Here is a 12,203-nt window from a genome sequence, read left to right on the forward strand (position 1 = left end):
GGAACTGGCCAGTAACCCTCCCCGATCAACAAGAACCAGCTCAAAAGGGAAACAACCCACTGCGTCTGCACCAGAGGAAAGTGAGACGATGCTGTGCATTCAGCCCCGATTTGCAGATTTCAGAATTATCTGTAAATATTGTGGGAAGACCATCTCCTACGGAGAACAGAGCGTAAAGCTCATCGTCCTTGCTGGGGACAACCATAAATGCCCCAATCAACCCTAATTTTTTCTTTTCTTTTAGTTTTTTGCTCCAGTTGAGCCATTTTCAATTCCCTGTTTTTTCGTTTTTCCCCATGAAAAATACTAAAAAAATCTAAAACTGTTCAGAAAATCCAAAAAAAGTACAAAATGTTCAAAAAAACAATATAAAAAATATAAAACAACAAAAAGAAGAAAAAAAACAGTTCTTTTTAGAACTACCTCCAATTTCTAAAAAAAGGCTACACGCCCCCCGCGGCAAACAAAAATAAATATTTTTTTCCCAGCGGGGCCCTTTTAAAGCCCCCACATCAAACCTAGGGGGTCAGGGGGATCTACCCTGCCCCCTTATGGTCATTTCCCCCTTTGTTTTGGCCACCTCTTGTGTCTCGATACTACCGAGACACAAGATGGCGGCCGCTCCGGACTGTTTCGAATGTTTACAGACACCCAAGAGCCAATCAGATTTCCGTGCGCACCTCGCGTGTCGCGCCCGGGGTGCTCCCCGGAGCGCGTACCGGGGCGCGCTTACAGATATATATACTTGTTTTTAACCTAAATTACTCAAAATCCACTGGAGCACATATCTTGAGACATAGCAAAGGCACATCGGGCTACCAGTCCCTACAATTTTGCCAAATTTGGTTGAAATCCATTCAGCCGTTCGGGCTAAAAGTGAAATCGACCGCCCTATGGAAATTAACATGGGGAAAACGCGTTTTGGGGCCCCCCTTTTATCTCGACCCCCGCTTGACGAACCCCCCAAACTTTCAGGGAAGGACAGGAACGCCGCGAGGCCATTTTGAGGAAATTTTCAGTCAGATTCGTCAACCGGCGCCAAAGTTATTCCAAATAGAATTTTGAGATTTAACATTGAAAAAAATCCTAACTATAACTACCTACTGGCGACCGCCAGTAGGTAATATATATATATTCATTTGAACATACGCCGCTGAGGAAGAGAGCAGGAGGCTCTCGAAACGCGTCTGGCGTGGGACTTAATTGAGGCTATCTGCGGTTGTGTTTGCTGCCAGCAAGCTCCCAATAAACCATGTGCTGATTTAAAACCTTTCGTGGCAGTTCTTCGAATGGGTTCCTGTGTTCGTGTTGAAATATATATATATATATATATATATATATATATATATATATATATATATATATATATATATATATATATATATATATATATGCAGCTCCTTCCTGTTCCTGACGGCGAACAAAGAAAACAGCAGACCACCAAACAGCATGGATATTGCTGGTAAGTTTATTATCCTCTTTTCCTCGCTCCTCGCATGACGCGTTTCGGGCAACCAATGCCCTTGTTGTACATACATTTTTTTAAAAAAACTTGTTATTTAAACAAATAACTAAACATGTATATTAATAACAGTTGATCATAATTACAAATGCTAGATATTTTAATACTGTAAATATAAAAAATAAAATTCTAAATAAAAAATACATTAAATTAACCTTCAGAATTGAAATTATATATATATATGCTGGCGATCAGCTTGTTTTTTTGGGTGTGCAGAATCATCTCTGCATTTGTCTGGGAAAAACTCTTGACGTTGTCCCTATGTCTTTATGGTGGCCTCTTTTCCTTCTGCAGAGATCTTACCAGTCTCAGCCAAAGTTCACCTTCACTGGCATTCCAGGATTTGGCATTGTTTTTTCAGTTTTCCCAACTTGGGATTAAACTTTGTTAGTGGTTTATGCGCCCTGTTTGGACGCCCTCATTTTTTGATAGTGTCACCTTGTTTAGTGCACCAGTGATATTATGTTAAATATTTTCCCTGGATATTTCCCCTTCTCTGTGCCTTTCATGGGTGTTGGGATTCGTCAAGCGCCTTTGTACTGCACACTGACGTCTGCCTTGAATGATCTCACTATAACTGAGACGGCAGCTGGTAATAAAAGAAAAATTAAAGGTCAAATAATAGACAAGGGTTAGTTGTCTTATTAAATCCTCAGGCACATCATTGTTGGATTTATTAGAACATGAACTCCTGGCTTTCGAGGAAGGCGTTGTGGGCATGAGGTTGACTGTGAACCTCAAGAAGGAGACAATGACTCACACTGCCAGATAAAGGGAATGCTTTACATCTAAAAAAACATAATGCCTTATTTAGACCCTAACTAGTAGCCAATTAGCCCACCAGATCAGCAGAGACTCTGGCCTCCGCCCTCCATTTTTAAACTATTTCTCCCGGGCAGAGGTCTCACTGCCTACAGCAGTGCATCCACTGTTGCAGAGGACACATTGTACACAGAGAAGTATGCCCAGCGGGTGCTATGTTGATTTTGCTCCTCTTAGCATACTTATATATCTTTCTCGAACAAATGTATGAGTTTCTTTCAGGAGAACTATGGCTGTGTGACATTTAGGGAGTTTTTCCCTGCTTGCCAGGTCAACTGATTTATTTTCCTGCCTTGAACTACCATGCCTTGCATAGCAGTCGTGGACATTAAAATCCGTGAGGGTCACTCCATTCTTAACAGAGTGAAGTGACCATAATTGTGACTAGTTGATCCAGCGGTGGGTGAACTGTTGGGTTAAGGGATCCCTATGATGGAGCTAGCTGAGGCTCTGCAGTGGGAAAACCACTAGTTGCCGCACTTCCAAGTGGAGTGATTGAACCATGAGTATGCTTGATGGTTCTTCTGCCAGTTTTCAACCTCAATGTGCAAGTTAAAAAACCTTCCAACGCAAAGCCATGTTTGAAGAAAACATGCAAAGCATACCTTTCAATAATTCAGATCATTAACAAGAACTGCTGCTGGAAGCCCCATGAACTGATATTTTTGTGAGGTTACAAAATCAATGCAAAGGTGTACTTTGAAATTAGACATTGTGTTTTTTTTTTTACTGCATATCCAAATTTCAGTTGTAGTATTCCAGTATGAGGAGATTTGCAGAAAACTATTGGTTTCAAATGTCATCACATATTAAATGTAGTAAAGATTCGAGTTGAAAAATGTTGAGTGAGTCAAAGGCAATGTATGGTGTTTAGAAAATTATTAAATCATTAAGGAGTATACCAGGATCTTCTTGAAAGGGAAGTCCTTGAGTCCACGGTTTCTAGGAGAGTCGAATACCACCGGGAAGCATTTCTTGGGAGATTCTGTGTAGCCAAACTCCATTTCATCCTAGAAGAGAAAGTATGGAAGAGAAAATAAAATATTGCAACAATTGGCTTATTCTATTGTATGCAAGGTAATGACTGCCAAATGAAACAGACCTGCTGTGTATGCTTTCTGAAATACCAGTGCTTTTTATCTGCTATTTTGCTCCTTGGGTCATGCCCTGGATGGCCCCTCCCCTTGGCCTGCACAAAGTAAACTATAGCTCCCAGTCAGTGTGTCCAAGCAGAGGAAGCTGACCATGTAGAACTCCTTGTTCCCTTGAATCACTTAGTAATTTCACCAACTTACAGTCTCAGGTTCTAGCTGCTTGCAGGATCCCCAACAGGCTATATAACACTACTGAGGACCCAAAGACTTCTCTGAAAACCGGCATAAATAGGCACATGCCTGTGATGCCCAACAGCAAATGTGTCACTGAGTGTAAGTAAGTTACTACACTCTGGTGCGGATCAAGAATCACGTCTTTGTCGCCAAGGGCTGGGTAAATACTGTACTGAAATCTTAGATTCTTGGCACCTCATTCCTTATTATTACCCATTAGCATTTCCTTTGAAAGCCTCTCATTGAAATGAATTGACTTCAAATCCTTTCCAGTCTCCCTCTGAAGAACTTCCTTAGTGGACATCAGGACCAAACTATCCCATTCTACGAGTCAGTGGCAGCCAGTTAATCATTTGTACCCCTAGTTTGACAACCTAAAGTTTTATTGGATGGATTTATTGAAATAATTCTATTGTGCCGACAGAAAAAACGCTGTTCTATAAAACTGAAAGGGACAGTTTCGAAAAGTGTAAAATATATTAAAATCTATCTAAATAAAGGACTGCTCTTAGCTATGCGATTGAAGTGATAAGATTATTTACTTGAAAGCTTTTAGTATGTTGCTCAAAAGGACATTTTAGGTGAAATCAATGATAAATGTGGCAACAGTTAGCACAAAGTGATTCTTGGTACCTAAGAATATTGGTTGCTGTATGTCACAAAGCTGAGGTGAAAAATAATGACGTGAACCTATATGGACTCCACAACAATGACGCCCAGCACGTTATCCAGGTAAGTATACATAGAGAGGAACAGATGTATTATTCTTAGTTTGCATCCACATATCTTGACAATATGCTGGTGGTGGATATTGAGGAACTGATCTGTTATAGTTGAACACCACAACGTCACAGCTGGCTAGTTATAATATCTAAAGGGCGAAGTGTGGAGGGGGTGTGGAGGGGGTATGGCTTCGGCACCACTCAAGATGGTTGCCTAATGGGACAGGTCTGCCGCATTGGGATTAGTCGCTGTCTTTCAGCCCTGGTTGGCATCATCTCGACAGACCACATCAGCAGCATTTACAGAGGAAACCATGGGCATGAAGAGGAGCTGCTTTTTGGAGTGAAGCGAAGTGTGCTTCCCGTCATTTCCTAGACGTTAATGCTGCTTCATTGAGTGACCGCCATTTTGTATCAGCACTCATTCGCAAGTAAGAAGTTTGTGAATATAGCGCTTTCAAAATTAAAGTTGGTGCCTTATCTATGAGTTTACATGGATAATGAGAGCCCCTGCAACATTCTTATTGTGATTCAATTAAAGGCAGATTTTTAGCGCTTCACAGCTGGGGAATGAGTGTATCTGAAGCTCTATGGTACTCTGAGGCAGTACTTCATCGGTGCAGGTGATGTCAGAGGAACACCTATGCTATCACTAACTTGCTCTATGGTTCTTTATGCAGCCGCCATTTTGAGTTTTTAACAATTTCACAAGTAAGAATGTTCTTTTTTGAATGCAGCATGTTCAAAACAAAGTGTTTGATAATACCCATGTTTTTGAAAGACAATTTCACCCCCTCTAACTGTTCATATTGGGGCTCAGCGTAGGGCTATCTTTTAGCCCTTCACTGTTGAGGAGTGAGTGTATCTGGAGTTCTATGGTATTCTGAGGTGGAACTTCCTTGGTGCAGGCAAAGTCAGAAATACATTTGTGACATCTCCATCTTGTTGTATGGTTCCTTTTTATGGGTAAATTAAGGAATCCACAATTTGTTTTTACCCCTAAAGGGCATTCTTTGGCGAGGCCTGGTTCTCACTCATCAACAGAAGTCCAGTCACCTGTTGTTTTTTGAGAAATAGCTAACATGGTCCCTACTCGTAGTTCCTAGCTACAAACTGTTGTCAATAAGGCCTCAACACCCTCTTCTGCATCCAAGCGGTTGAAACATGATCCTCTCTCACCTGATAAGTCAGCGTCCCCTATCTCCTTAGAGCTGTTGCTGGAAGAGATTCAGGCTTTACACCCTTTTGTGGAGGAAACTAATAGCAGAATGCAGCTTTTGGACGGTAAATGGTTATCAATGGAAAGTCGAGTGCCTGTGGTGGAGCAGCAACTTTTGTATGTTCAGGGCGAGGCTTATAGAATGAACTCTTTGGAAAAGGAGGTGTGTAAGCCTCAACAACACACAGAGGATTCGTAAAACTGGAATAGGAGGAACAATCTATGCATTTATCGCCTTCCTGAAGCTTTAGAAGAAGATGACACAGTCTCCTTTTTTCCTCCGGTTTGCCAAAATTGCTCGACATGCCCTCCTTAACCTCGCTCAATATTCAGAGAGCCCACAGACTTGAACCTTGTCCTTCGCTGTCTAAACCTCATGTCAAACCTAAAGGCTTATCATCCTCTTTTTGAAGTTTACTGACTTGCAGTTTCTTGGTTTGGTCAGAGGGTGTTCCTCTCTCAAGATGTCTTAATGCCACCGCAACTACAAGAAAGGAATTTCTTAATCTCAGTGATCCTCTATGTTCTCTTGGAGCTAGATATGGTCTTTTTCATCCTTGCATTTTTAAAGCAACTTTCCAAAACAACACTGTGACATTTGAAGATCTAGCGGAACTTAAGAAGTTGATAAATTCCCACACTTTGAGTAATATGGATACTGCTGGCCCATCTAATGGTTGATCTATTTATCTTGCTTGTTTTTGTTCTCATTGTTGGGTTCTCAAAAGATATTGAATTATATATTTTTAATGACTCTTCAATATATCTGCAATTGTTTGAATGTTTTAATATATCTCAGACTATAATTCTTCGTATGTTTTATTGTATATGATATGTCTTATGTTGTTCTTTTCTATCTCCTTGAAGATGTGTCTGATGTAATTCAATATGTTCGGTTCGCTTTCCTATATGTTTTTGGTCCTGGTGTGGCTTGGTCTCATCTACCCTTGGGCATATCATCGTCTATTGGGTTGTCACCACCCTTGTTCTGTTTCATTCTTGTTTTTTACAGGTATGTTTTTTCAGTCTTCCTTTATAGTTATGTACTGTCTTTGTTTTTTCTTTTCCTTTTTACGTTTCCTTTTTCTGCTCTTTGTTTCCTTACATACTTTCCCTTCCTCCTTTCCTTCTTGTCTCATTTCTGCATTACTCTTTCTCTTCTTTGTATTATATGATGGAATTTTTATATATGCCTCATTGTTCTCCAATACTATTTCTTTTTCCGTTGTATATAATTCAGAGTAATCTCATGGAATATTAAAAGATTGCTTAATCTACTCAAATGACAGAGAAAGTTATCCCATCTCAGTAAATCTAATCTGTATCTGGTTCTTCTCCAGGAAACTCACCTTACACAATCTGAAGCTCTGAAACTTAAGCAAACCTGGGTTGGTTATGTGTTTGTTTCCCCATCTGTAAATAAGATGAATGGGGTTGTGATATTGGGTAAAAAATCCCTTAATGCTAATTTGGTTTCTCAACAAATAGATGATGTGGGTAGGTGGATTATAGTGCGCCTTATTATAGATAATATCCCCCTTACCATTATGAATGTTTATGCCTCAACGCAAACTGATAATGCTTTTTGGCCCTACATTCGACAAATGTGTACATAATTTCATGACTCTTACTTTATTCCAGGAGGAGACTGCAATCAAATAATGGACTCATTTTTAGATAGACAATCCTCAGTTAATTTTTTGTCCCATAAAATACATAAGCAATTTCACTCTGTTATTCACAAAGGATCCTTGGTGGACATTGTCTAAACCAACTGCCCCAGAGTTTACTTTTTCCTCTGCTTCTCATTGCTCACTTTCACGACTGGATCATATATTTATTACTAAGTCTTTTGCACAGTTTATCGTACAGTCATATATTTATCCAATTGGCCTTTCTGACCACGCTATGGTTATTACAGACTTGAATTTGGTTCCTTCCCGCACCCTTTGCATCGATGGAAATTCAACAATTATTTTTTACAAGATGCTCAATCCTCTAGCTCTTTTATTGCTTTTGCTGCGGACTTTTTTTTCCAATGACAATACGGAAATTTCACCTTCCTTGCTCTGGGATACATTCAAGGCCTTGGCTAGAGATTTCATTTTAAACTATGTCTCTAGGTAAAAGAAGATGCGGTTAAAAGAACATACTTGCCGATTCTCATCGATTACATTTTTAGAAAGGAAGTATTTCTCCTCTAAACTGCCCTCTGACCTTAATTCCCTGCTTAAAGCCAAATTGCAATTTAATTTTATTCCTACTGAAGAAGCCACCTCAGTGCTTCTTGAGGAAGAGGGATAAATAAGGCTGGCAATTTATTAGCAAATTAACTCAAGGGAGCGGCACATTATTGATTCTATTACCAAATCGACCGGTAAGTCTACTAGTACTCATCAGGATATTTTAGAAGAATCTGTTGTTTTACAAATCTCTTTACACACCTGAATTTGCTCCTCCTTCCTCTGTAATTGTTGAGTATTTACATCATACCTCTCATTCTGTTGCTACTGATTTGGACTTTGATTAGTTAGGGAATGACGTCACTAGTAAAGAAATTGCTGCAGCCTTACAAGCACTTAAATTAGGGAAAACACCTGGTCTAGATGGTTTCACAGTAGAATTATATCTTCACTTCTCCAACATCCTTCTTCCTTATCTATATCGCTTATTTAGTCATTTTATTGCATCTTCTTCTACATCTGGCACTTTCTGAGAAGCTGTAATATGTCTTTTTCATAAGGCTGGTAAAGACCGTTGTGAATATAAAAACTATAGGCCTAGCTCATTTTTGAACGTTGATTATAAAATATTTGCCACGCTCTTAGCTCTTCGATTAGAATCCTTTCTTCCCCATCTTATAAGTAAATACCAATCAGGGTTTATTAAGGGAAGGCTTATATCGGATAATGCAAGATTGCTTCTGAATGTTCTCAGTAAAGCTCCTTCTTTTAAACCTTCTCTCAGAGCCAATAACAAATTGATGCTGAGAAGGCATATGATAGAGTAAACTGGGATTTTTTTATTTCATTCTTTAAAATGTAATGGGTTTGGGTCAAAAATTAGTATTAGTTGGGCATCAGTAATGGTTAATGGCATGATTTCCTCATATTTTCCTCTTAATAGAGGGGTTAGACAAGGTTGCCCACTTTCTCCTTTATTATTTGTTTTAACCCTTGAGCCCTTTCTTTCTCGGATTCGTCTTAATCCTTTGTAGTATCTTTCACCACAGTCCACCATGTATTCCTTCAGTACTTTCCCATTTTTTTTTACATTTGCGCCTCTGCCTCTAACTTCTCAATCGCAGTTGAACCGCTGCCTGCTTTTTCAAATGTGCCGCGAGCTGACATTCAGAGTGCGCTCAGCCCTACCTGCTTCTTAGAGTTCTCTGATGATTTTGTGGTTTCCTACACGTTCCTTCTTCTTCGATGTCCATTGCTGCTTCCGGACGTCTACATGCCTAGATGTGCTGTGAGCCACCCGGATCAGCGCCACGAACGTGGCACCACCTTGGGTTTGGAGGTACACCGATTCTCTGGAGACGTGCGCTTTCATTAGTTTTAAAGAGTTCTCTGTCAAACAATTTGGTATCTTTGTGCTTCAATAAAGATATTGTTTCTTCCAATGACTTTTGATCGGTGCAGAAGATCCTCGTGTTTCACTGCAGGTACTTTGTTTTTTTCTTTTGGTAAACGTTCTGCTCCTCCTGCATTGGTCTATGAGTCTACCCTTCTATTTTAAGTGATATTGGGTTTGTGGATTCCTCCCTTTACAACAGTGCTGTTTGGTTCCTGAACACCTGTCTCGCAGATTGCTGTGTCTTATGTGAAGGAAAATGGAAGACACAGACAATAAAGAAGAATTCCGTGAGGGCTTTAGAGCATTTGACAAGGATGTCAGTGGTTACATCACTGCAGCAGAACTTTGCCATGTAATGACAGATTTATGAGAAAAGCTAACAGATGAAGATGTAGACAAAATTATTTTTTCATAGATTGTTATTACAGTGGGGTTTGGTAACTCTCTTTGATAGAGTTTTCTTGTCTTTGCACACAAAAATCTCTAGTAATAGTCTGTGTTAGGGCTAGATCTTCAAAAAGTATGTTTTTTTAAATATTGGTGACATGAATACATAGTTGTAACTATGCAATTCTTTTTCCTCAAGTTTTAGTAAGTTGTTTTATTCCTATTTTAACTCAACAGGGTACATAGGTGGACCATTGGTACACTCTCTCAAGAGCTCTATTATTCAATTATTTCTATTTACATGCATTTATTCAGTTTTTCCTACATAGGGATATCAAGGGGTGTTAGTCCCATTTGTTTTATGTACATTTACTGATTTGTACTTTTCACTGTTTCAAATGTTTTTTCAAGAATATTTCATGGGTTCTTACTCTTATACGTTACCTGGCCATGACTAGCTATCCTTTCACACTTTTGGGGTATGTTTTACGTTCAGGTTCTATCTTCAATTATACCATTACTCCTCACAGTGTGTGTAGTATGGATTCTATTTCCATTACGGCGTATGTCAAAAGACCTCTACACGAGGTTGTCCTTACATGGACGTCAAGTGACCTCTACATGAGGTGGTGCTTACATGGACGTCAAGTCACCTCTACAGGAGGTTGTCCAGGTTGTGCTTACTTGCACGTCAAGTGACCTCTACACAAGGTTGTCCAGTTCAACTCACACAGTGTGTCATATGAGTTTAGTCTCATTATTTCTATCTACAACATGTGACCTCTTTACGAAGTTGTTCAATGTCGAAATGTCATTGTTATGTTGTTTTCAGGGAAGAAGGAGTGATGTCATTGTATCGATTCATTCTTTCTTCATCCTGTTCTTTGCTATGTTGTTTACAGGGAAGTAGGAGAGATGTTATTTAATTCATTCTGTCTCTTCTCTGTTATTCTTATTTCTCCTGCTGTGCTTTGCCTCCCAGTTTCAAACTCTGCACATATCAATTTCAACTAAATTCAGTTCCAGTTTCTTCTTCCTTCCTGTTGCTGCTGCCTGCCCAGCTGGTACTGTTCTTGCTGTGCATACAGTATTTCAAGATGCAAGGTAAAGGTGTTCTATTCAATGCTTTTCCAGCTGTTTTACTGAACACGCCTTTCAAGCATGTTTATTCAACCTGTGCTGTCTTCAGCGAGGGTAGCTTCATCCAATGTGTTTTGGTACTCCTGCTGTGCTTTGCCTCCCAGTTTCTGCTACTGGGGAAGTTTTTTCTAGCAGCTTCCTGGCAAGTCATCAATTGTGTGTCTATCTTGATGCTGTTTCACTCAAGATTTCCTGCTAATCAAACAGTTTTTTCATGTGATGTCAGCGGGAACGTTTTTTTACTGGTGAAAGTGTGTTCTATACAATGTCGAATGTTTCTGCCCAGATCAGCTGTTCAGTGTGTGACCGATCCTACACTTTGGGACATGCTGCCAGCAGCATCTTTGTGAAACAGTTCATGTGCAGTACTGGAGCTGCGTGGGCAAGAGGTTGGCTCAGTACCAGAGCAGTGTTTTTCCAGTGTTTTGGTACAACATTATCAAGCTTCGTCCAGTACAAGGACAGTTCAACCAAAAGTTGTCTCAACTATTCAGTTATTGACCTTTGAGGTAAGGGTATTTTTTTATTATATTTCGGGGTACAGCCATCCTCTTAACAATTTTGGAAGTTTAACAGGTTTTTTTTAATATCTCTCTTGCGCTATGCACGGCGCTCTCTCCATGCACACGCATATTTTCAAAACATGCCTCGAGACAATCTAAGCGCTCACAACCTTACCGTACGTTCCTGTTTGGATCTTCTGTGATGTCTGCACTTCATGAATCTTTTTTCAATGAACAGATGTCTACGCCTCCTTTGACTGCTAGGTGACGCCTGGGTGCACAAACGTGCCTGGAGCCTCTCGGCGTATATTTCCTTGCAAGCCTCCATTTTGTGGTTGGGGAGACCTGATAATTTTTCCATGCTTTTCCTGTTCGTTTGGCCAACCATATGAGAATTACACACGTAAATGTGTACATTTTGTTCTTTTCCAATTGCAAGAGTCCACTGACTACAACGTTTCAATACTTTCGACTCCATGTCTCTTTCTTTTGTTTGGACTTGCTCCAGTTACGACACAGGTCGAACTATTTCAATACTTCCATCTACAACACAGTAAAGGTACTTTTCAATTTTGCACGCTACACAATCGTTGGGAGTGTTCTGGGTCTCCTTGTGTGTTTTTCTGTTAAGATAGCTCCAGCGCTGTATCAACTGGGTTTCCAAATAGTGTGCAGTGTTCTCTTTCATTTAGTTCAATATGCTCAATTTCAAATGCTATAATTTTTTTCTGATTGTGGATAGTTTTTCCAGTGCTGTTTTGCTTTCTAAAAAGGTAATTCAAGGTTAACTATCACATGACCTTGTCCTCAAGTGTCCACTGTATGATATCTAAGTATTTTAATATAATTTAATGGGGTATTTATATATATATATTACCCTACTTACATGTTCTCAAGATTTCAATTACTCTATCTGTTCAATTTGTGGATTATCTATGTACTTGCTTTGTGTTAATTACTCAATTATCTCAATGTACATGC

At 39.6% G+C, this 12,203-nt stretch overlaps 1 protein-coding gene across 1 annotated transcript in view; it reads right to left on the reverse strand.

Annotated features, from left to right (window-relative positions):
- Positions 1 to 12,203, reverse strand: part of LOC147711064 (protein-arginine deiminase type-3-like) — a 533,984-nt gene that overhangs the window by 66,297 nt on the left and 455,484 nt on the right. Inside the window, exon 10 of the mRNA XM_086921887.1 lies at positions 3,247 to 3,354. Within this exon, the coding sequence (XP_086778013.1) occupies positions 3,247 to 3,354 (108 nt within the window). The remainder of the gene's footprint in view (positions 1 to 3,246; positions 3,355 to 12,203) is intronic.

This window comes from Lissotriton vulgaris, chromosome 5 (genome assembly GCF_964263255.1).
Source record: "Lissotriton vulgaris chromosome 5, aLisVul1.2, whole genome shotgun sequence".
Lineage (NCBI taxonomy): Eukaryota > Metazoa > Chordata > Amphibia > Caudata > Salamandridae > Lissotriton > Lissotriton vulgaris.